A 24296-nucleotide genomic window follows, 5' to 3' on the forward strand; every position below is an offset into this window, starting at 1 on the left:
TCCCTCTATTTCTTTTTCCAACAGTCTGGAAGAGAAGCTGTTGAACTTTGTAAATACTTAGAAATTCAGAGAAATGCAAATTGTATTCGATGGATTAGAGCCTTACCAATGGCGATCAATTGTTTCAAGTAAATCTATTGTAACAAAAAAAAAAATTAATAAATTAATAAATCCTTGGCAAAACATTGAACTGGACGTTCAGTTCATCAAGCTTAGCATCCCTTTGCTCCACACTCTCTCTCCCGCTCTTGTTCTCCAACTTTTAAATTGTGAACGATTTCTTTTAAATCTACAAGATTACACCGAGGAACTCTTTCTATCCTCCTTTCCTTCATCATCTGTCTTACTCTGCCAACATCCTCCCACTGCCCTGCCACACCATAGACATTCAATAGTAACTGATAATATGAGAAGTTTTCAGGCTCCTTTGCAATCAAAGATGTTGCAATTTTCTCTCCAACAATCTCACCTTCCTTAAAACGACAAGAGCTGAGCAAGTTAGCCCAAAGCAGAGAATCAGACGATACATCCTCATCAACCTCTGGCATTTGCCTCAGGATCTCGTCTGCCTCCTGAACAAGCTCCACACCAACATAAAGATTAGCCATGCACCAAAAATGAGCAAAGTTCGGCTTTATACCAAATTTATTTATCATTTGGCTGAAATACTTTCTGCCTTCTGCTAACAATCCTGCACGAGCACAAGCAGACAGAACACCAATAAAAGTAATTTCATCAGGACAAATGCCCCCTCCTCCTCTAACCCTGTTTTTATCAACCATATCCATGAATAATTTTAACCCTTCTTCTTGGTTCCCATGAATGCAGTGCCCCAAAATCATTGCATTCCAGCAAACAAGATTCCTATTTTCGATCTTATCAAATATCCTACGAGCTAATCCTACTTTCTTGCAGTTCGAATACAAATTGACCAAAGCTGTATCAATTATTATATTAGATTTCTCATTCCCAACCACTCCCGTTTTCACCATTTCTCTGAACAACTTCAATGCACACCCCGGATTCCCACCCTTTAAATACCCATTAATCATAATATTCCAAGAAATCACATTTTTCTTGGGCATTTTATCGAACAGCTTCTGAGCTAGACCCAAATCCCAAACTTTTACACACCCATCAATAAGAGAGTTCCATGAGACAATATCCCTTTCAGACATTTCAACCAACACTTTCATAGCAAACTCAATAACCCCACAACAACCATACATATGAATCAAAGAGTTTTGTACTGGCAACTTATTAATTACCCCAAATTTAATTGCCTGGCCGTGACACTTTTGGGCAGATTTAGAACAAACTACTCTTGCACAAGAGCCTAAAAGTGGCACAAAAGTATAGCTATTTGGAACAAAGCATTCATTAGTCAGCATCTGAAAACAAAAAACCACAGCTTGATGTGGAAACGAACTAAAAGCGTAAGATTTGATCACTGTATTAACACAAAAAGTACCAGGATTGTCAATGCATCGAAAAGTGGAAACAGTATAATCAATGTTGCTGAACATTGAAGAATGCTTTAAAACTTTTTCTGCCCAAAAGGGGATGTGGAAGAGGCCTGAAGTGATCAAGTGAGCTTGGATTTGAAGGAGCTGCTTTATATCTGGACATGAATCGAGAAACGAAAGGGTTGAAAGCGGAAAAGTTAGTGCTTTGGATGCAGTAGAATAAAATGGGGAGGAAAACCGGTTGGGTTTGGGGGAAGGGAGAAGGAGAGTTGGGTTAGCGAAGATGGTGTATCTGAAACGAAGGAGTTCATGCATGGACATTCTTGCCATCCATTTGGGACTTTGTTTTGATGCTTTCTCGAACTCAATTTGATTACCGCCATTGAAGCATGTTACTTCTACTCTCTAGCACATGATTAACAAATGCGAGAGAGAGACTTTATTCAATCAGACTTGTTGCTTAAGCTTCTGGTTAGCAACAGGCGATCACAGGCGAAAGATAGAATAACTATACATGAAATAATTTTATTTATTTAATATAAATATATAAATTAATTTTTTTAATAATATTTAAAATTTTAAAACTCATAACATATATAAAATTTATATATATTAACATGTCATTAAAAAAATAATTTTTTTAAAAATAGTAAAAAAAAATATTGTTTCTTTGAATATTTTTATTTACAATAATATTTATGCAGTAAAATTATATCAAATAAAAATAGATTATGTCTTTTTTAAAAAATAAAAATATATATTATTGAATAATAAATTAAATAACAAAAAAAATATTAATACATTTTCACTTAAGTAATCTTGATTAAATTATTATATAAAATATGAAAAGTGTTAAAAAATATGTGAAAAAAAAAATAATTTAAAAAAATATTATTTTTCATAAGAATGAAATTGAAATAACAATAAAATATATCTTAGAAAAAATTTATAAATAAAAAAAATTGTAATAGTAATAGAATATATCTTAAAAAATTTACTGAAAAATAAAAAAATTGATGTATAATACATTCATTTATAGTCTTAAATTTATAGAAGAATTATTTAGTAGCAATTAGGATTAAATAGATCATTTTTAAATTAATTTTTTAAAATTTAAAATGGATATAATATTAAATTTTTTACATTTATTTAAAATATAAATTTGATAATTAGAGTTTAAATGGATATAATTATTTTGATAATCTTATTATTTAAAGATTTAAGATGAATTTTTTTTTTAATTTTCAAAATCTTACATAAAATTACTTGAATTTTTAATATCTTATATAAATTTTTTAGAAATATAATTTTTTAAATCAAGATAAAAAAATATTATTGAAAGATTTGGATAAACTTAATTTTTATAATTTTTAAATATTTTTGAAATATTTTGATAATTACATAATTTTTTAAATAAGGTTATTTGGTAAACAACTAAAATTATTTATTAAAACAATTCATATTTTTTATTATTATTTTTAGAATATATATCTCTAAATTAATTTGATTTTTAATTATAATTTGAATAATTTTGATTTGAATAAATTTAAAATTATCTAATTTGTAATTAAAAAAATTATTTTATTCTTTTAAAAAATTATCTTATGTATCATTTAAAAGAATTGTTCATATATAATAAATTTATTTGTGAATGTTGTTATATATATATATATATTAGATTTCCTTCGGTTGACATGCAAAAAGCCTAAGGGGCTAACCGGCCGAAAGCCAGGGAAGTCCAAACGTACATGAGAACCATACCACAAGCGCAAAAGCAGACACCGTAAACAAGCCATGTTCAAGGCCCAAAAAACAAAAGGACAGGACAAACCCCGGTCCAGCAAAACCCAAAAAAAAGCTCGAGAGTTGAAGCTCAAGGAAACCGCTGCGTCTACCGGGCAGCAAAAATCACAGGCAGAGCGTTTGAGTAAGGTTCCCCCAAAAGCCCAATGGACAATAGTTTGCTGGGCCGGGATTGCATGGTACTGGTAGGACTAGCATCACGAGTATCAGGGCGAGGCTAAAATTGCAAGGGTTCACAAATTGAAGGCAAATAAAAATGGTGAGACTAAACAAATGGCTTCTAAAGATGCAGGTAACGGACTTAGCAAAACTCATTCCGAGATCCTCGTTTGCCCGCTCTCCAAACAACCTTTAAGGTAACTCTTTGTTTTTCCTTTCCTTCATGATGCTTCTGTTTGCTAATTCTGTTTCTTATCAATGATTCTATAGGAGTCTCCTTTCCTGTGAGTTATAATTATATTCTGGTTTCCCTTTTTGATTTGGCATTTTCTTTCGCTCGTTTGTCTGATTTTCATTGAGAATTGGGTATCTATTATCTGTTGGCCATGCTATTAATTATGATACCATTCTACCTCTGAAGTTAGCATCGGAGTTGCAATTCTACTGTTATAAAAGGAATTGTCTGCTGATATTATGGAACATATTGCAGAAATAAGAGACAAAAAATTACATATACATGAAAACTGATGTGATGCTCTAAGACGCACTTGGGTGTTTTGATCTTGTGTTGGAGTTTATGTTTGCTGGCGGTGTATGTTGCAAAAGGTTCTACGACAACCTTTAAACTACATTGAATTAATCAGGCTTCTTCAAGACGGAGGAATCACCATAGATTCATACTTCCAATGGTCAATTACTTTCCATCATTGTCTTACTTTCCGTCGAAGCATGCCCAATCCACTTTCGATGATTTGCTCAATTACCAAATGGATATGCTAGCTCTGTTTGCTCCTACCGCTCGATCAAGTGATATGACACTGTCATTAGCTCAAACGTTTCCAGCTGTAAATCTACTACTTGAAACAACTAGTTGTATGACACAGCTCAAACGTTCACGACCCAAGGCTGCGACTGCCCCTAACATTAACCATCACTGCTTTGAAACACAAAAATGAAAAATTGGCCTACGGGTCTTGTACAAAAGGTAAAGTGATCTATGATCTATTGGACTCAAGGGCAAGCAAGTCCAATTGTGGGCTTTTAGGCTCTTGCCCCAAGGCCTGCAGGCCTTATACAAAAGGTATAGTGATCTATAATATATTGGACCCAAGAGCAACCAAGACGAGCTTCTAGGCTCCTATCCCTAGGCCTGCAAATGTTTTGCAAGAGTGATCTATAATCTATTGGATCCAAGGGCCCAAAACAAAATTCTGTAGGCCGGTCTCCTGGATGAAAGTCAGACATCATAACCACTAGACGACAACGGAATTGTTGTTTTTAAATTGATAAAAAAAATTAGATTTCTTATCATAAATTACAAATGAACGGTGAGGAGTTGGATAGGAGAGGATTTGGACTTTTGAGCTCCATTTTTGAAAAGACAACAAAACTAAATTTTTTTTTTTTATATTTGTAAATTATAGATGTAAAGTTGTTTTAACTTATACGTTATATATGTTAGAAAATTATTGTTGGAAATAAATATGCCAATGAGATCATGCAGGGCGTAGGCATTGTTTCAATTTCTTTAATGAATTTGTGCCTTTTGAATTTAATGGCAACAGAAAGATGTAATAGTGGAGGCATAAATGCAATGAAATAAGTTTTCATAAAAAAATAAAATAAAAACAAAGGATATTATTAATGCTTTGAACCAAATGTAAGCTAAAAATAAGTAAAAATATTTTAAACTGCTTGACAAAATTGTGTTTAATCTTTCGTCCTTCGAATTAAAATCTTATGCGTGAAAACTCACAGTTAATCTGTGGAGTAATATTTGTTTTAATTTAAAAGTTTGACGATTTTATTTCATGAAAATATTTTATAAATTTAAAATTAAATTTTAATTTATATATCATAATAAATTTTTAAAATATTTTAATATGAGATTTAATTATCACAAAATTTTTTTATTAAAGCTTGATATCTTTATTAAACTTAATATAAAATAAATAGATTTATCAAATTATATCAAATGTTACGTAAATTCAACACAAAACTAACATCAAGTTAAATATAAAGTACATATATCTCTCGAAACATGTCAAACATCGAATAAATTTTATATAAAGCACGTAAATTATAAGATCATCTTAAATGTTAAAATTTTAGAAATAATTCATACAATATAATATTTAGCTCTCATTTGATTAACAATTACTTTAATATAATTTATAAAAACTCATAATCATTTTATTAATAATTATTTTAATATCATTTATAAAAATTTACACTTAATTTATAAAAAAAATATTTATTTTTATTTAAAATTTTTATGATTTTATTTCATAAAAATATTTTATAAATTTAAATTTAAATTTTAATTTATATATCGTAATAAAATTTTAAAATATTTTAATATAAAATTAAAGTGTCACACTATATTCGTGCCACCTAAGTTCAAATGGTGATAGAATGAGTTCGAAAACCTAAACCTGAAATGCCTGTCTCAAATGAATTAAATGGATGAGGGTGGGGATTGCACAGGATTATGGATAAACTAGGAATTAAAAAAAAAAGAAAAAAGAAAAAACCTATATTCTATTCCTAGGTAGGGAGAAAGGGAAAACGAAAAAAAAAAAAAACAATTATTATTCCCCAAGTACTTAGTAATCAATCTCTCTGTCTGCCAGCAGTGACGTTTTGTCTTGTTGCAGTAGGTATCTTAAACAAGCTGAAATTATGAAACCGTACCATCATCTTTAAGAGTGAAATCCTAGTAAATCTACTTTGCCTGTCATTGGCATATATGTCAGGTCATGGCTTGCAAAAATACCCTATTTATCACAATATATAGTTTTAAGTGACGCTGCCATAAGAAACTTAAACGGAAACAACATCTACATCTGAATATGATAAGAATAACTTGCAGTGCTGGCTATGCTAAAGTACATGCAGCAGATGAAAAACATGATTATTGGATAAATTGGTATAGAATTTAAGATTAACCTATTTATAAATTACTATGTAGTTTCTGACAAAGATAGGAAAAGATCTCGTCTGCTGATAAAAACAGTATGAAAATTTTCTACTGTTTTGGTCATAGATCTATCAAGAAAAAGCCGAAAATAAGGAAAAAACTGTCAATTGATAAGCTTGCAATAATATGGGGCTAAAAAGCGGTTGACAGAGGACCCGATAATAAGGAATAAGATTTGAGAAATACTGACACAGTTTGTCGCATCTTTTTTATTTTCCTTTCTTTTACTGTTCAATTTTATTGAGTTTTGTTTTGCTAGTAATATTCAAGTTGGTTACATCGCCATTCATCACCTCCGAACCAACAAATTACTAATTAGTACCATTCTTTTTTTCTTTTTGCATGAGAAGAAAATTGGTTGGAAATGGAACAAAGAGAAATGGCTTGAGAAAGGAACAAAAAAGTCAGTTGTCCAAGGAAGTGTACAATCCAACTGAGGAAGCAAGCAAAGACCCACCATACTAAAGTTCCTGCATATTAGGAAAGGCAAAAATACTTCACTTCCCTCCTTGCCCACAATTCATGTTTCTTTCTCAAGATCAACTGTCTTTGCACTTGCTAGAGGTACAACCCTTTTCACCTACACCAGACTTGAAATAGCCCTCCCCAAAACCTATACAAACTCATTCCTTTTCTAGCTTAAAGGACCTCAGCTGCTCTGAGAGCGAAAAAAAGAAAGAGGGAGAGATTTGATAAAAGGAATGCACAGATTGATATTCCTCAAAATGGAGCCGTTGACGTTCGCTGAAGTGTGCGCTTTTTGGAAAGTTGAGCGGCAGCAGCTATGCGTAACTGCATGCTCCACAAGACAAAATACAAGCACAATGTCAATATTAATGTCTTTTTTTTCTATTACAACTAGTATAATTCTTCACAGACCAAATCAGCTTCAAAGTTCCAAGCATATTTATTGTTTCGTTATTAGATTTTGGTGACGCTAGCACAAGAACTCAAATATCAATGAGGAAACACAAATTAGTGGATCCTTTCCTTTTTTTTGCACACAAAGAACTCTATTTGCTTACAAAAATCATTTTTACCTAAGTTACCTGTTCTTGCTGTCTCTTGAGTCTTGCATTCTCTTCCATAAGGTGGGCAACTTCAAGCTCTAACTCATTTGTGTAAGCCTGTAAGAGAAGGAATATCAAAATGAGATATTTTCAGAATGCATATGTATCAGTAGCTAGAAACCTATTTCAGTATTACTGAAATCTTTTTTTATGAAAATGACGGGGAAAAGAAACGCATTGATCACCTGTTTCCTAGCTCTTGATCGAGCTGCAGACTCTCGGTTCTTGATCATACGCTCGTGCCGCCGATCTCCAGACCTGCTATCAGATTCTTGGACCCTTTTCTTACTAAAAGAAACCAAACTAGAAGATGATGATAAAGCCTCGAATGGACAGGTGAAAGTGGACAAATTCGAAATAGGGCTCCGTTTCAAACGCGAGTTAGACATGAGAGGATCCAAGTTTAGGCCTGGACCCGAATTCAGGCTCAAAACAGTGGCAGAAGGTGGCACTGGGGAACCATAGAGCGTAGTCTCCCCGTTTGTGGAGACTCTATTTGTTGGTGGGTGTTTGCTAAAAGGTCTGGCAAGAAAATCCTGAAGCACAAAATGCGGGTTGTGAGTATTTGGGTTTACAGAAAGGCCATCCCTGGAAGAGTGATCATGAAGAGGAGTAAGATTAATGTCTTTCCAAACCTCTTCCATCGTTTTGGGTCTAGGGGTTTGGTTCTGAAGATGTGAAGAAGGAGAGAATGCTGAAGGAGAAGAAGATGTTGATGGTGATTTTGAGGATTGTGAGGCGAGGGGTGAGGACACTCTATTTAGGCTTATTGTTACAATTCAACTAATAGCAATAGGAGTGGCTTACCCCAGCTGGCCCTCGCTGAAAAAACTGGACCACATTGAAGGTGGTAGGGGGTGCACCAACGGTTCCGTGGCTTAAACCTACCTCGGTTAATATATGCACAAGAAATAAATTAAATTAAATGTCAATAAATCAGACGAGCTATGCTATGATCAAAGGAAAAACTGAATAGTTGAAATTTGCATTTATAAAATATTAAATCATGCAAGTCAGAAGCTTAATTAGTATATAATAGTGACTATATGTATATTAAAGCGCATAAATAAAGATTGATGATGTAGAGCATGCAGGGGTGATATAGCTCCTAATTATGTTATCTAATATCCAAGTTTCATTTGAAATTCTTTTTCTTGATTTGTATGATCAACCAGTTGTCTCATTAGAGTCAAGCTTCATGCTCCAAGAGTCATTTAGGTTCTAGCTGGAGCTAGCTTGACGAAGCACAAGCGAGTCATTATCTCAAAGTAGAAATGGACCACTTCCTGCATGCCGATTATGTGGAAGAGGCCAAGTTTAGGTCAACTTATAGCTTCCTCGTCATCATGCATATTCATATTCCTATCAACAGAGATCAGATTATTAATTGGCACATTAATTGCTTCACTTGTCCTTAGAAAAGCCGAAATTTCGAATAATACTTAAGCTCTAAATTAACAATCTATCATGTAGATTATAATGTTCAAAGCAGTTTATATTATCAGTTAAAGATATATACTATCATAGTGTATTTGCATTATTTGTTGAATAACAAAAACAGCTAATCGAAGCAATGTCTGTCTCTCTGAAGAGCCAAGAGGGAAAATGAACTTTGATTTGACTGATTTATCATTTTCCTCAATTCAAAGAAAACAATTACAGTACTAAGTACAATAACAATAACAATAACCATAGCAACAGAGAAAAATATAGAAGAGAAGAGAAGAACGAAACAAGTATGCCGCCATAAAAGAATACGTTTACAATTAATTGATCACTTATCATAAGTTTCTGAGAGATTTTCCAACTCTCCGAGATTTGGACACCTGTTTTATTCGTAGGATAAAATGCTTCCCTTGCAGACTCTTTACTTACTTTTTAACTCGGAGATCAAACCATCTTCTCGATCATTAATTTCCCCGTTCCATGCCTTTCTTTCAGTCTTTCACCACCCGCTTGCCCTCCCATTTTCATTCAAATTTTCATTTACTTCTATTCATTGTTTATTTATTTATGGGAAATGTTTCATACTCCAATTAGTAAACATTAAAGGAAAACATGCAGGTAGAGGGTTTATATTATAGCTTATTCGTTTCTTTCCCTCATTTTTCAACTTCGTTTAAGGAAAAGACAAAAGAAAAAGAATTAGTCCCATCTTCATCTGCAAAGCTCGGACCCTAAAGGAAAATGAAATGACTTGCTCTCAGTCCATCTTAACTTTTAAACCAAACTTATTACTAGTATTTACCAACGTTCTGATTTCTGATTTCTGCTGGAGTTCCTTAATTACTTTAGTAGCCAGTACGAGTGGGAACTGTAGGATTCATCGGCAGAATGCAACAATAAATTTATCATAAATAATAGGAATACTCCATTAACGTGTGCTAGTGGACAAAGGAAAGGAAAGGATAACACTTTCCCAGCTACCCTACATATCGACCTGCATGAGTTTCATAACCTGATAATGACAAAATTTTGACTAGAAATGGAATTGAAACCAACCCATCTCTCACAAGTTTAATCTTATTTATCACTATGCCAACAAGTTTATATATAAAAGTTGTGAACTAAATAGATTTCACTTGAAAGTCATTGCGAATTCATTGGGAAGATCAGTACTACGTATAATTGCGATGAAAATATAAGTAGAAGCAACAAAGGAAGATGAATGACATACAATAAGTAGTCCGCAATTGACATCAACGGGAAGCAAAGTGAAGTTGGTGAAGAGATCAGGAAAGATTAGACTAGTTATCTGAACTCTCACGAGACCTGGCAATAAGTGAACAGCTGGCAACCCTGCGCTGCATTGCACAGTCCCAAACTCTTTCACCATCTTTCAAAAAAGTGTGCTGGCTGGAAGGCTGGCTGCAACTACAAAGAAAAACCATATCTGCAGACTGCAGGTTCCACTCCACTCCACCATTCCCTGTTGAGCCAGCACCGTATCACCTCTCTTAAAGCAACAAGCCAACAACTTTGTCCGTATTCTGAGTGATCAGTTAAGCTACCCAGCTCAAACTGATGAACTATGAAAGAGCAGTACAATTGTACCTTAAATCTTGTGCAATTAGTTTAGCACCATCTAGCTGGTTTAATTTTCAATATTTGATCTACCACTCGAGCACTTAATGTTCATGTAATGGAATGAACTTTCTCTGTAGGAGAACCACTCCTTTTTTTTTTTTTTTTGAGAAAAGGAGAACCTCTCAATTGATCAATAAGAAATTAAGAAGTCAATCATAGGAAAGGCTGGTAGAGCTGACGAAATTTTTGGATGTTTGATTAAAAATTGGAACAAATATATATCAGCGGGGTCAGCTAGCTGTAACCAATTAATTATATGCCATGGCATGGAAATTTTGATTGAGGGAAATTATGGATTTATTTAATTAAACAAAGGGTAGGAAGGATTGAAGCAACGGGAGCAGGAAAGATGGTAGTAGTACTTTGTATGTTACGGGATTCTGATTTGATCGAGACCCGTCAGCCTTCTTCTATATTTGAGTTCCCAGAGAAACGTTATCAATCAGATTCTGATTCTTATTCTTCAACATTGGTGAATGTCCGTTTAAGAGTCACGACCCTTTGGACGGTAATAGTGCAATGAATATTAACCCTTGGATTCTCACATCAAACCTAGAAGCCCGTCTAACGAGAAAGTAAAGTGGTCTGAAAGTGGGTCCCTGAAGCCGTAGTAGGATCAGGGGCAGGAGCCAAGAGGAAAGGACCTTCAAGGGGAACCAACATTTTCCATTTCAATGGGCTGTTGTTTCATGTTCACTCAGCCACTTTCAGTTCTACTATCCAAATATACCCTAATCGTTCGTGCTTGCTTCTCTTCTTGTGCTTTTGCTGTTTATTATATATGCCCCGCAACACAAATCGGGTAAATCTTGCCTAAAAAATGAAACCCAAAGCTTTTAAAGATTCAAGGTAGCTACTAACTCAGAAGCATGTCTAGGAAAGTTACTAGTTGAATAATCGAGCAAAGAATACGCCTGCACTCCCTTCCCCCCCCCCCCCCCCTCCCCTCCCTTCTTTTCATTTATTCAAGAATGTTTTTTCTCAGAGAAAATGCTATTACACCCGAAACAATATGATGCTAATGCTATTACACCCTAAACAATATGATGCTACCACGCCATAAATTAAAACAATCAAACTGACTGAGCTTTTACTTATGTTAAATCGAATAGAAACGCGTGCTATCATTATTCATTACCCATTGTCAATAATAATGGCACTATCCACAACTGAAAGAGAAAGGGACTTGTTATCCTTCACTAATTATCTCCATGCAGCGTCCGCTGTGGGATCTTTTTTAACAAATGATGACAACGTCAATAAATGAACAGGAGGCAGCGATTCATTCAGATTGGTTTGATGTCACCATTGTATCGTACGTTTCAACCACACTAACAATCCACCATCAAAGCCAACGACCTTGTAAGGAAAAGGGTGTTTCAGCCACATTTACATTGGGTATTTGACTAAAGGTGGTAACTTATATACCATACAAGAAGTCAGTCAGTAAAGATTAATAAATAATACTATAAGGAATATTATTTGAGAGCAAGTCCAAGTACCAGAAGGTCCAAAACTTAAATCATACATCCAGTTGTAACTTGGTCATTTTCAAAGGTTGGTTTGTCCCACAAATTAAGGACAATATTATGCAGCAAATGCAAGTCCTTAACAGAGTATTAAGAATAAGTATTATACATATATATAAATGCAATTCTTGGCAAATGATATAGGCCGTCAAAGAAGGAAAGGAATTTAACCATGAAGCGATGATTACCACCAGTAGCACGAGCTGCTGCAGTATAAATCAATTCTCCTTTCTCCCCCTCGCATAATGCAAGACATGAACCCATTAAGTATTTTGTTCTTTCAAAGTTTATATACCTTCCTCCCCCCCCCCCCCCCCCAAAAAAAAAAAAAAAAAACTAACCGGAGGTTCTCAGACCCCAAAGATTTATCCAAAAAAAAGAAAAAACAGACGATGGGTAGCGAGGGGAAGCAAATCAAAATTCCCCAGATTTAAACACCATCCAGATCACCATAAATAGTAAAGGAAAATGCAACATCTCCCCCAAAAAAACCAATAACAGCCACAATAATTTCGTGCTACTAGCTCAAGTCTAAAAGGTTCAAATTTTTTTTTTTTTAATATTCTGTGTTTTTTTTATCCTTTTCTAAAAGTTGTTTTCCTTTTCTTCTCGTAATGTTTTCTCTAATTTGCTGCACGAGAAATCATATTTCATTATGCCAGGCAAGATAATCACCCATGGTGTCAAAATCATCCTCTGCTCTATCTTCCAGAAACTTTAGCAAGAAAATGTGCTGCCGTGATGCACATTTTGCTTAATTTGAATTACTTGCTGCACCACCTTGAACACCTACAGCTTTTCCCTCTTGGCCAAATAGCTGTGACTGATTATTGAAGTCCCCCGAAGATGATCTACCTGATAGTCCATCAGCATGAACATCTTCTTGGCTCCTTGCCTCACTCTGGTTAGCAGTTCTCTGATCCAACGAAATATTCTGAACACTGGCGACCGGCATATCCTGACCAAACATGGTAGGGAACTGAACAGATGGCGGCATTATCCAATGCCTCCAATCAGTCCGCTTTCTTACTTTGTCACCCTAAAGTGTAAATAGAGAGGTGATTAAAACAAAAGAAACCACATCATTCTAATCATATTGTATGAAGCTCAGCTCTAACAGAACCATCGACTAAGCATGAACAGTAAGAGGAACTGCATGCATGTGTGCATGTCTTGGAGGTGGATCAGAGCAGCATATACTAAATGGAAACGTTTCATACTGATCAATTAGTAAAGAACAAATAACCCAGGATTTCATTCTAGAAGATACCTCTACTTCCACAACATTTGAACTTTGCAGAGCATCCAGTATAAGCTGAATATTATCAGTCAACATTGAAACCTGAAAAGAAGATATAGAAAAATGTTGCCTTTGCACAGATAACTTTAAAAAATTGCTCTGGGAGAGGCAAAATCCGACTAAAGGATCCAATGATAGCATGATATAGTTATTGATCATGTTAAGAATATGCCATTTATTAATATTTCCAAATCATTAAACACAAACTAATAAAACACAAATCGTTATCCCTTGTGCTTGATCTAGCTCTTCATTAAGAATAAAAAAAATTATACCACCTTTAGAATGAGTTGGAGCAAAAGTAAATAGGACTACAGGATCCAATGTAACTTACTGTAAGTAATGCAGACAGGTGCTTATACATAAATCTTATGCATAAATAAACAAACAAAATGATAGCATGAGAAACTGTGAATTTTTTGGTGTTGTTGCATATAAATAGTCAATGATAGACACTTGACAAACCGCATTACCTTTGTAACTTAAAGTTGTAAGCCTTTATCATTTAAAACCATATAGAAAGCAAGTTGAAAGAAAATAGCACTAATCCTCACTCAAAGATGTAGCCAAAGTAATCTAGTAATTAAATACAAATTTTTTTTCTTGGAAAGAAAAATAGCAAGAAAATCTAGCGGTTGAATGTTAGTGAATTCTAGTTTCTAGAAACAATTCCGTAAAACACTGAACAGTGTGAAACACTGCAAATATTTTCACCATTTTTCCAAATTTTTAAATTGCACAGGTGAAGTATCATCATTTCAAGGAGTATTAAGCCCACAAGTAAAATCTCACTCTTTCACATCTGAGCTATAGTAAATAAGGGTTGTGGCCTTTGTTCTCATATCTTTCATTTCCCTCTAATTGTTTTCTAGAAAAGCTCCTCTCCACAATCTTATGCTAACAGATTAGAGATAGCAATCAACATGTATTTTTCATTATTACTGAACTAATTTATTTTGCTACTCTCAAAATCTTCAATTACAATCAGTTTTTTTTTTTTATTGATAACCACATAGACTTGCCATTACAGATTAACAGATGAGTCCAGTAGGAATAGATGTTATGAACTTATGATAGTGCTAAAGAATCACAATCCATTACCATGAAAAGCTCTAAGCACAGGAAGTATCACAATAACACAAATGAAACCAGCTTCAAAATCTCTTAAAACTCACCTTTCTAAAGCCTGCTATTAATCTAATAGGAACCCAGCCCTGGTCATCCATGTTCTGCCGCAAGAATATATCCTTAATTAGATTTTCAATACTGCAATAAAGAAGCAGGCAATTAGCTTCTCCAGTGACCTAAAATACTAAGATATGGCCATTTAAATTAACTAAGTTGACCTAAGTTAACACACAAACAAAGCATTACCTGAAATAATAATCTATCTGATTCACTATCTTAGCATGCAACTGATGATCTTGAGGCTCTGGAGCAGGGAAAAACACCGGGGGCATTGGTGGAACAAATGGGACACCTCTAAACGAGTCTGGAGGGGCTGGGACTAAATAAACATGAGATGCCAATTCTGAAAGGAGATGAAGATATTAAGGCTAACTCAGAATACTACTCTTCCTCAACCCCAAAAAAAAAAAAAAAGAGTAAAAAAATTAAAGATTACCAGGAAATCCCATGGGGTTGCCAAAGGGGCGCACAGGTGGGGGAGCAATAAATGGTGTGGTATTAGGCAGTGGAGGAGGTGGCGGATGCCTCATTAACCTGGGAACAACTCTTGACTGCATGTGACCATCCCTACCATTAAAGTTTCGACCATTCCAATTTTGATTTCCATGGTCTTGATTGCGCCTTCCTCCATAATTCTGATGGTGAGAACCATCTCCTCGTGGATGCGAACCACTATTACGATATCTGAATGAATTCCGTGAGTGTGGATGATCATTCCCACCACTATGAGGCTGTGACACAAATCCACTTCTCTGTGTATGGTCCCTTGAAGGACCACTCAGAGGTGCTTCAACCACAGGACCTTGCGGTGGTGGCTGCAAAATGCCACCATTAGATGCTGAGTTATTACTATTTCGCTTCATTGGCCTTTGGCGTGCAGCCATTGTATGGTTTGGTATCAAATTACTGTTGTTGACTTGTTTCTGTGAAGAAGACGACGATGACGCACTTCCGCTCCCCTACAATTTAGGCAACATAGCAAAACCAAGTCAAAGTAACCTCAGAATCCAAAATTAAACAAAACTAAGTCATATATAACAACACAAGCGAATCTCTAAATACTCCCTCTATTCATATATAACATCCATTATTCAGATTCCTTCAAATGAAATACAATTCAAGTAAACCCTAAAGCTGGAATAAGAATTCAAAATTCCTAGCATTTTCTGTTTTCGCCCAGTTAGATTCTTTGCATTTAATCTCTTGCTTACCAAACATATAACAAAACAAATTGGAAAACTAATTTAATTTTAATTCAGTTCAGGTAAGACGGTTAATTTCAGCTATTTAACAGCTGGTAATAAAAATACTTGAAATGGTAACAATTAAATTGAAATCAATAAAGAAGGGCTTAAACATTTGGGAAACAAACCTGAGAAACGGGGACAACAGAAGGAGAAGATGGTCCATCCGATGAAGCTCTGGATGAATCTGAAGAGGATTTGGAAGAAACCCTAGCGGACTCAGACAAAGCAGGCCACATGTGGGCCCCCATGACGGACCCAAACTCGGCAGAGCCGTTGGAAGGCTTGTTCCAAGCCGGTCTCTTACCAGCATTACCATTGGGCCCAGCACTGCCGTTCTCCACGCCTCCCTCTTCGACCACCGTGGTAACAGGCGGCTCAATCACAGCCGTTGATGGTGACGACGACGAAGACGACGAAGGTGATAAAGGAACACCGGCGATCGGCTCCGATTCTCCATGGACGATTTGAGTCCAGGGCGAAGAAACTGCCCTCGTGGCACGATTAGATTGATTAGGGCTACTGGGAGAGTGATTAATAGCTGTCACTGCAGCGGAGGTATTCAAATTAGCCGTATTAACATTCGCAGCCATATCAAACCCTAACTTAAACAAAATTGGATTTTCCCTTGTTTTTCCTAAGTCGAAAAGTTGATCGACGGCGAAAAACACTAAAAATCGGAGAACAAAATTTTGATAAAAAATTAATAAAAATCGGAACGAGAAAGAGAAAAGTGAGAGATAAGAATGCAAAACTTAGGATTTTCCAAAAAAAAAAAATTAGGGATTGAATGATCCGATTGGCGAAGAGCGACGGAGTCTCTGTAACCTCTGCTTCTCTCTTTCTCTTTCTGTTTTTCTCTCTTATTTCTTTTTCTTTCTTTTATTTTATATATCTCTCTTTAAATGCTTCCGATCAGCTGCTTACTTTAAATACTAATGGGTTTTTGGTTTAACGATATTGCCCTTGGGTCAAGGTTTTTTTTGGTAATTTAACCGCAGTAAAATCAAATCTAACTAGGGTTTCCAATTTTTTTACGGGTGGGATTGTTTTCCTAGTTTGATTCGCGGTAGGATTCAGTTACCTAGTATATTTCATGTTCCCATTGTTTTCTGAATTTGGCGTGGCAAATAAGAAACAATCCAATAGAAATATGCCACGTGATTATATTAATATATTTTTTTGGCTATGGGAAAATTCGATGAGAGCAGTGCATTAAATATACAAAATTAAAATATTACTTTCACTATCCTTAACAAGTGTTTTTGGATATCATTTTATAATTATATATATATGTTTTTTTTTCAAAACAATTGATATCCCGTGAAATAGATTAATGTATATTCATTTGGAGCAACTTACATAAATATATCAAAGTGTTGATGACTTGTTCATAGGGTTGTAAGCAAGTAGAATTTGAATGAATGTATCTCTGTTTTTTATCATTAATTTATTTTTAAAATTGTTTATGATTGGTTCGTGTTCATTATAAATTTTTGTGATAATGTTTGAGTTTAACTCGTTTAAAGTAAGACATAATCAATATTGATTAAATTTTTTTTGCCACGTCAAATTTAATTTATTTAAGTTAAATGAATTAATTTATAAATATATTTATAAAATTATAATTAAATATATTTACAAATAATTAAAAATATATTTGTAAAAAATAAACAAAAAAATTAATTAATTATAAATTTTAATAAATATATCAATAAATAAATAAAATAATATTATATATTAAAATTATTATTTTATTATTATAGAATAATAAAACTATATTTAAATGATATTATAAATGAATTTGTTTGTAAACCTAAATATATTAAACAGACTAATGTTTGAGATCAACTCATTTATTATACAATTCTAAAATTTTGTTCAAAATCATTTATTTAACTTAATAAATAAATATAAATGAATAAAAATTAAATTTATTCATCAATTATTTGCCAAGCGGTTTAATTATTTACAACCCTATTTGTTTTTCCACGAGGAAAATCACTTGAAATTCATTAATTATAATTATTTTCGTGTTGAGTATTTTTTTATAAATAAATAAATAAGACATTGAAGTACTTGGTAAAGTTTTTCCTTCTTATAAAAAAATATAGAGAGAGGAAGATTTTCTGCTGCAGATTCCTGGCAGCTTCTTTGAAGATTCGATAAAGCAAGTCAAATTTTAAATTAGCAAATATTTATAAAATTGCTTGTTACCTTCTTGGCTAAGGAGTGTTGAAGAGGCTTCAAATTGAAATATCATATAAAAAATATTATATTAAAAAAAGAAAAAAAATGATTGAATTTGCATTTTCCAAAAAAAAAAAAAATGTGTTTATGGTTCGAGGGATAATAAGGAATCAATTACTATAGATAGTGTTTATCCTTTGAGAACAATTTAAATTAGAAAATATTTACAAAATATCTTGTTATCTTCTTGGCTAAGGAGTGTTAAAAAGGTTTCAAATTGGAATATCATATAAGAAATATTAATTAAAAATAAAAAATATATATTACAAAGGCAAAAATTATTGAATTAGCATTTCCCAATCAAAATCAAATGATATAATTGTACTATTATACACCATAACTTATAATTTATTTAAAAAAAAAAAAATCAAAGGATGTGCATTTTTGTGGAAACGGTTGTTGACTTAGCTTTCAAGTTTGTATATATTATTCAATAAATGTAAATTTTTTCCATTGAAATTCCGACGGATCTATTTGGACTTGAGCATGATTAACGCGGTTGAAGATGAAGACCATCATTTGATGTGAGATTGGGAATGTCAACATATCGGGTTTGGCCAAAATTGTTTTGAATATTGAATTGGTTGGGTTGGATAGCTTTTTTTATTTTTTTATTAATTTAACTTCCCATAGATTCTTGCTTGCTAGAACTGTCTAAGAGTGTTACGATTTTTCCCTTTGTCTCTCACATTTCCTCGTAATATAATAATAGAATTAAAGAAAAATATTTTACTATATTATAATTTAATATTTATTTTTGCATTATATTTTAATTTTATCTTTTTTTGTGAAATATTTTATTAACGTAAATAGTAAATTTATGACAATTTCATTATATTTTTATAAAAATCAACAAAATTGAAAGTATACCTACTAAATTCAATGAAAATTTTAAATTATGATAACAAAATTCAATATTGACTTATAATAATATAGCAAAATTGACCTCAATCTTAGATATTGATTTTAAATTTTATAGTCAATTGAATATAGAAAGATTTTAATTTGGTGCAGTGGATTTTAATTGTACAGCAATATAGAAATTCCTAAAGGAAAAATCAGAAAAAGGGTAAGGTGATTTGCTTATTTAAGCAAATTGCATTGTTATTGCATCTGTTAAAGAAAAATTTGTTATATTTTTTTTCATATAGAATCCAATTCCACCGCCATGCTTAAAGTAAAAGATGCGAAAAAACTCAAAATCTTCGAGGCTGGTTTGAACTGTGAATTGGGGTTGTATTCCAATCGTGGTTTAGACAGAATAAGTTGACAGAGTCATCTGCTTGTTTTCAACTTTTTTTTTTTTTTTTTTTTTGAGAAAGGAAGTTTTATTAGCTTTTTGTTTCGTTTTCAATCAAATGGTAGTATTGTTTTTCAGAGAAATCAATTATTAATGGATGTTTGGATGATCAGATAACAAATAAATGGCACCATCACTTACTTTGCAAAAGTAGATGCTTTTATGTTTCATCCTCTACTTATCGTGAGAGCATGAAGTTTCAATAAGGGCTTCAAAAACCCAGTCCGTTGAAAATACCGGGGCTCAATGTTTCAACTTTCAAGCATTTTGCTTTACAACTGATGAACTTCTTCAAAGTATATCGGCTTTATACCGCCTTAAACAAGAAAGTATATTTGGTTGGATTTGGTTTTCATAGACAGCACAGAAGTTGGCTCTGCCCTTTCCCAACAAACCAATCTATTGGGCCTGAATTGTTCTGTTACATGGTCTCACTAGCTGAAAGATGGATCTACAGATCAACAACAAAAAGATGGTACTCTCTGTCGCAAGAGTAGAAGACAAATTACAAGATCACTCAATTGTCCTTCATATCTTATAGGAGAAGCTACCATTTCAAGTTATTTACTGCTGTTTTCTCTGAAGCTTTTGCATATGGCTAAAGTAAGCTTCCAAGTTTTTCTGATACGGTATGGTTTAGGTTTTGGCTCCCTTGCCAAATAAGATTTGCTGTGTTTGTGGTGCACCTGGTCACTATAATAAACCCGCTTCTTTTATACCAATAAAAATAAAAGCTTAGAAATGTAAGGCATGCTATAAAATCGTCTCTTAAAATCAAAATATATTTACAACCCCATGTAATTATGCCAGTAACATGAAAAGAAAAATAGGAAGCTAAAAATGCTTTCAGTTACTGTATACCTAAAACAATACCTATGGTACAGGGTCGGGGTTGGGGGGGGGGGGGGGGAGGGTGGGTCTCTGGAAGTAAAGAATAGGATTAAATCAGGGAAAAAAATGGAATGAGAGCAATTATGAGTGCACAAGTCAAAGTATTAAGCTGGGGTGATCGATTTGTCATGGGTGGTGATGCCCCTGAAATTTCAGAATTATTACCATTCCCTGCTGTGGCTTGAGGGTTGACAGCAATAGCAGGAGAGACTGCAGTCGCTGGCTTGACAGGTAAAGTGTTATAGGCCTCAATATCATAACCTGTACAAATCAGATTTCATTGTTAGAGATTTAAGAGATCAATTGGACACATAAAATAAACGGGAAACATACGAGAAGTTACTCACAGTCAGATGCTTTCCAGCCCAGTACCATCTTCTCACGATTAAAGAGTATACGATAACCAGTCATGAAATTTTCTGGATTGAATTTAATAAAAGTGAAAAAAGTAATCAACCATTTATTAAATAGCCAGAAGGAGAACAGAATGAAAAACACTGACTTAATGCACCAAGAAACTACTGGCATGTATGACTCAATTCGAGATGAACAAAGCTTCCCATCGAATGCAATTAAAAGTGCAGTGCTATACTAGGCCGAATTTCCAACATGATGAGATATAACAGAATTCATTATAATCATTGTAGAGCAAGATCCATGAATAAGCAATGTTAACAGGGGAGAGACTTACGTCCAATGATATTCACATTGTCACTTTTCACAACACCCAAACAATATACAGCTCCACCCTGGAGATTAAAGAAAGAGATTAATTGCAACATATGTCAAGGAGCAGGATTAACATCTAACAAAATTAAAATGAACTTTTACCTGCATGGGAATCACTACTATTGGATCATTAACAAAAAACTGATCTCCACCTTTCATTGTCAGATTCACTACAGGGTAATTAAAGCTGGTTTGTTTTGCACTATAAGGTAAAAGAAGATGTCAGTACCTAAGGCCTTAGGCTAGGAAGGATAAAACACAAGCCCTTTTTGATAGGTCTAAACAAATAGATTACCTTAGCTCATAACAATATTCAAAGGGAAGGTCGGAAGAATTAGATGTATACCGCTTCTCTATGGCCAAAGTGTTGAACTGCCAAATAACATAATGAGAAATACTTGCATGGGAAAAAACGAACTCCATGAAACAGCATAAAATATGTGACTTAAACTACTTACACTCTCAGAAACAAGTGTATAAGCTGGGTCATTCAAATATGTAAATGAGGTACCGGAGTCAAAAATTGCATTGAAATCAAGATCCCTGGCATTTCCTCCCACTTTTATTTGAGTGATGCTGACATTGTAACTAGGGCTGAAAATGAATATCAAGAAGAGAAGAGTCAATAAAACCAACAAAAAACCAGTATCAGAAATGGTGTGCATGGCTGCATGCCACACTAACAAGTTTGTTATAATCATCAATGCAATCAGAAAAGTAACCACTTACTGTGATTGCCTGATATTAAATGGTGTTTCTCCTTGATCTGAGCTGCCATTATCTCCAAAAGTGATTCTTCCAACCCCATCATGTCCAAAACACATAGAAAAAGAATTTGAAGCAAGATTTTCTTTTGCTAATATGCTAGGAACAGATATACTGTCCATACCAAGCCCAAAAAGACCATTAGGAGCTGCACCATTTAAGAATGATCCAGTCAGAACCTGCCCACAACTGCAATAGAGTAGCGCATCCAAATCATAAGTCCAACAATAAGTAAAATATTCCCAAACAGAAGTGCCAATTACAATGTGAAGCAATATTAAGGAAAGAAGCTATAAGAAACCTCTGAGAATCAGATAATTTTACTTAGACTTTTACAAAATGACATAGATTTTCAATGAATAATCATCATATAAGAAACCTCAATGACCACATCCCCCCCTTCTCCCTAAGATTCTGCCAAATGAATTCTCAAAAAAAAAAAGGGTTCTACCGGATGATATTTCACACAACTTTCAGCAGCCTACCCTGAGAATCAGATAGGTTTACTCAAACTTTTACAAAATAAAAGACTATGTGAATCACGAACTAAAAGTGCGTATCAGGTTGATCACAGTTATATATAATTTACTGGTGCTATTTCCCAAGACAGAAGACCGGAATATCTGGCATTTACAATAATGCTTCTTAAATGGAAAAGGAACTAAAAGTTACAAACCCAAAAGTAATCTTGGCTTCAACAGCTTTGGTTTCATCATCATCCGTAGCTAAATGCAATATATCCTCCACCAAGAGCCCAGTAGATGAAGTGCCATTGGACAGATAGAGAACTTGATAAGGACAATTACTTTGAGATGAAGAACATCTTTTTTGTTGTTCACACATAGCACTGTTACAGGGAACCTTGGAGCTTGTAGACGACGTATTAGGGCTGTAGATATTAAAGTCTATTTTCTGCATCACAAAAATTACAACAGATACCATCAAAATGGTTGTTCCTGCATCAATACTACTATATCAAATCAGCAGGGTGGGAAAATCGTATACATTGCCAGGCACAGGTCTATTGTATCAAAAGACTCCAAATTGGGTTCAAGAAATTCATGCCAAATTACTAATACAAAAGCTACAAATCATGGAAAGTTTCATGGGAATTAACAACTTGTGGGAGGAGAATGTATGTAGAATTGAAGTAATTAATGAAGCATAACAATTCAGAGATTCTCTATTATTTATTGAAGTGAAAGAAATATTGAAATTAAAATTAAAAAAGGAAAAAAAAGGGTTACCCGGCCATTGGATGTCCTTAAGCCTTGCACGCAACTGGAACAATCGCATGGCAACCAGAAGAGATCGCTGCCGGTGTCTAATGCCACCAAAAACGACAAAGCTGGCGTCCCGACCGATACATTTGCGTAATACAAACTGTGATTTCCGAGAATTGGAAAAGACGTTACTCGATAATTCAGACACTTTCTTCACAATATAATAATTCATCACGAGTTGTGAAAAAGAAAAAAAAAAAAAGGAAAATAGTCGTCATTCTCAGCAAACAAACAGGAAAAAATGCCAAAACTTTTTCAAAACAATAGTTTTTTTTTTAAAAAAAACAAACAATGAAATTCGCCTCTGGATCCTCAAAAATTCATTTACCAAAATTGTTGAACTACTACAAAGCAGAAATTAAATAAGTAAATATTATCCAATAAAAATGATTTTTTTTTTAAAAAAATCATTAGAAAAAGGAGAAATTCATAAAGCAAAAGGAGTGAGAGAGTGAGGTGGCGAGAAATCATACAATCCCAATGAATCCAATCGATAAGTCTCGTTTCCATCGAGAAACGTAACAGGCGTCTGATCATTAGCCGTTGCCAATCGACGGCCCTTGATTGTTTTATCACGGTGAACCATAGCACTGTAATACTCCGGACTTCCCTTCACCGGTAACTCATCAACGGGCAGGACTCCCTTAACCGGATCCGAATACCTATGATGGACATCGAACCCGAAAGTACCGAAACCGTAACAACTTCCCGCGCTTAACCCCAACACCACTACTAGTAACACACAACTGTAACAACCAAACTCACTCATGTCTGAAACTTTCCCTGCCCTCTAATTTTGCGCCTGAAAAAAGTAAATGTGGAAAAGAAAACCGAAACTTTGAAAGATTTTAAGTGGCGTTTTCAGGATTGGTCGGAGATTTTTGAAGGAAAAGACAAAAGCCCAATGAAAATTTTTTTAGTTCGCTGGGTGGACGAAACTGCGGTAGTTTGGTATCCAAGTGTGGTCGGAACGTGGGTCCTCACAAAATATTTATTTTATATTATATTATAATATTTCTTTTTTTTTTTTGGGAGAAACCCCTTGCATTTTGGAGATTTTTTGCTTGTGAGCCTGATTCTTTTCCTTTTTAATTATCAAGCCGTAGAAATTTATGTAGATATCTTTAGTTGGACAAACATATAGATAAAAATAAGATTAATCAAGTGATTTAGCCTAAGAAGGGAAGAAGACATGCAAGATTTGGAGATAAAAGTCAAGAAAGATGAAAATAAAAATAAGGAGCCCATGTTT

General features: G+C 34.0%; 4 protein-coding genes across 4 annotated transcripts; all 4 read right to left on the reverse strand.

The window, feature by feature from the left end:
* Positions 1-54: 54 nt before the first annotated feature.
* Positions 55-1993, reverse strand: LOC111317260 (pentatricopeptide repeat-containing protein At3g51320-like). The gene is made up of 2 exons (XM_089753260.1): positions 470-1993; positions 55-370 (listed from the first exon to the last, which is right to left on the reverse strand). Exons 1-2 carry the CDS (start codon positions 1794-1796, stop codon positions 213-215), a joined length of 1485 nt encoding a protein of 494 aa, XP_089609386.1. The 5' UTR covers positions 1797-1993; the 3' UTR covers positions 55-212.
* A 4779-nt stretch (positions 1994-6772) lies between these two features.
* On the reverse strand, positions 6773-8377 carry LOC111316479 (protein FD-like). Its single transcript, XM_022918419.2, has 3 exons — positions 7664-8377; positions 7458-7535; positions 6773-7200 (listed from the first exon to the last, which is right to left on the reverse strand). The coding sequence occupies exons 1-3, from the start codon at positions 8120-8122 to the stop codon at positions 7129-7131; spliced, it is 609 nt and encodes a 202-aa protein (XP_022774154.2). The 5' UTR covers positions 8123-8377; the 3' UTR covers positions 6773-7128.
* A 3635-nt stretch (positions 8378-12012) lies between these two features.
* On the reverse strand, positions 12013-16729 carry LOC111317264 (la-related protein 1C-like). The gene is made up of 6 exons (XM_022919717.2): positions 15955-16729; positions 15019-15541; positions 14769-14925; positions 14570-14660; positions 13365-13436; positions 12013-13133 (listed from the first exon to the last, which is right to left on the reverse strand). Exons 1-6 carry the CDS (start codon positions 16417-16419, stop codon positions 12849-12851), a joined length of 1593 nt encoding a protein of 530 aa, XP_022775452.2. The 5' UTR covers positions 16420-16729; the 3' UTR covers positions 12013-12848.
* A 3391-nt stretch (positions 16730-20120) lies between these two features.
* On the reverse strand, positions 20121-24011 carry LOC111317265 (aspartyl protease family protein 1-like). The gene is made up of 10 exons (XM_022919718.2): positions 23518-24011; positions 23009-23144; positions 22438-22673; positions 21726-21950; positions 21455-21590; positions 21292-21368; positions 21099-21198; positions 20959-21016; positions 20615-20686; positions 20121-20528 (listed from the first exon to the last, which is right to left on the reverse strand). Exons 1-10 carry the CDS (start codon positions 23811-23813, stop codon positions 20317-20319), a joined length of 1548 nt encoding a protein of 515 aa, XP_022775453.2. The 5' UTR covers positions 23814-24011; the 3' UTR covers positions 20121-20316.
* Positions 24012-24296: the final 285 nt, after the last annotated feature.

Source organism: Durio zibethinus, chromosome 24 (genome assembly GCF_047325235.1).
Source record: "Durio zibethinus cultivar Kanyao isolate XHJ-2024 chromosome 24, ASM4732523v1, whole genome shotgun sequence".
Lineage (NCBI taxonomy): Eukaryota > Viridiplantae > Streptophyta > Magnoliopsida > Malvales > Malvaceae > Durio > Durio zibethinus.

Coding starts and splice junctions, on each gene's coding strand:
- LOC111317260 (XM_089753260.1), bottom strand. CDS start 1,796: ATGGCAAGAATGTCCATGCATGAACTCCTTCGTTTCAGATACACCATC. Junction 371..469: donor CTCTTGTCGTTTTAAGGAAG/GTGAGATTGTTG, acceptor ATGGTGTGGCAG/GGCAGTGGGAGGATGTTGGC.
- LOC111316479 (XM_022918419.2), bottom strand. CDS start 8,122: ATGGAAGAGGTTTGGAAAGACATTAATCTTACTCCTCTTCATGATCAC. Junction 7,536..7,663: donor GATCAAGAGCTAGGAAACAG/GTGATCAATGCG, acceptor CTTCTCTTACAG/GCTTACACAAATGAGTTAGA. Junction 7,201..7,457: donor TCAAGAGACAGCAAGAACAG/GTAACTTAGGTA, acceptor TGGAGCATGCAG/TTACGCATAGCTGCTGCCGC.
- LOC111317264 (XM_022919717.2), bottom strand. CDS start 16,419: ATGGCTGCGAATGTTAATACGGCTAATTTGAATACCTCCGCTGCAGTG. Junction 15,542..15,954: donor CTGTTGTCCCCGTTTCTCAG/GTTTGTTTCCCA, acceptor CCTAAATTGTAG/GGGAGCGGAAGTGCGTCATC. Junction 13,437..14,569: donor TAATAGCAGGCTTTAGAAAG/GTGAGTTTTAAG, acceptor TCTTCTTTTCAG/GTTTCAATGTTGACTGATAA.
- LOC111317265 (XM_022919718.2), bottom strand. CDS start 23,813: ATGAGTGAGTTTGGTTGTTACAGTTGTGTGTTACTAGTAGTGGTGTTG. Junction 21,199..21,291: donor GAATATTGTTATGAGCTAAG/GTAATCTATTTG, acceptor TTTACCTTATAG/TGCAAAACAAACCAGCTTTA. Junction 21,017..21,098: donor TAGTAGTGATTCCCATGCAG/GTAAAAGTTCAT, acceptor TTTAATCTCCAG/GGTGGAGCTGTATATTGTTT.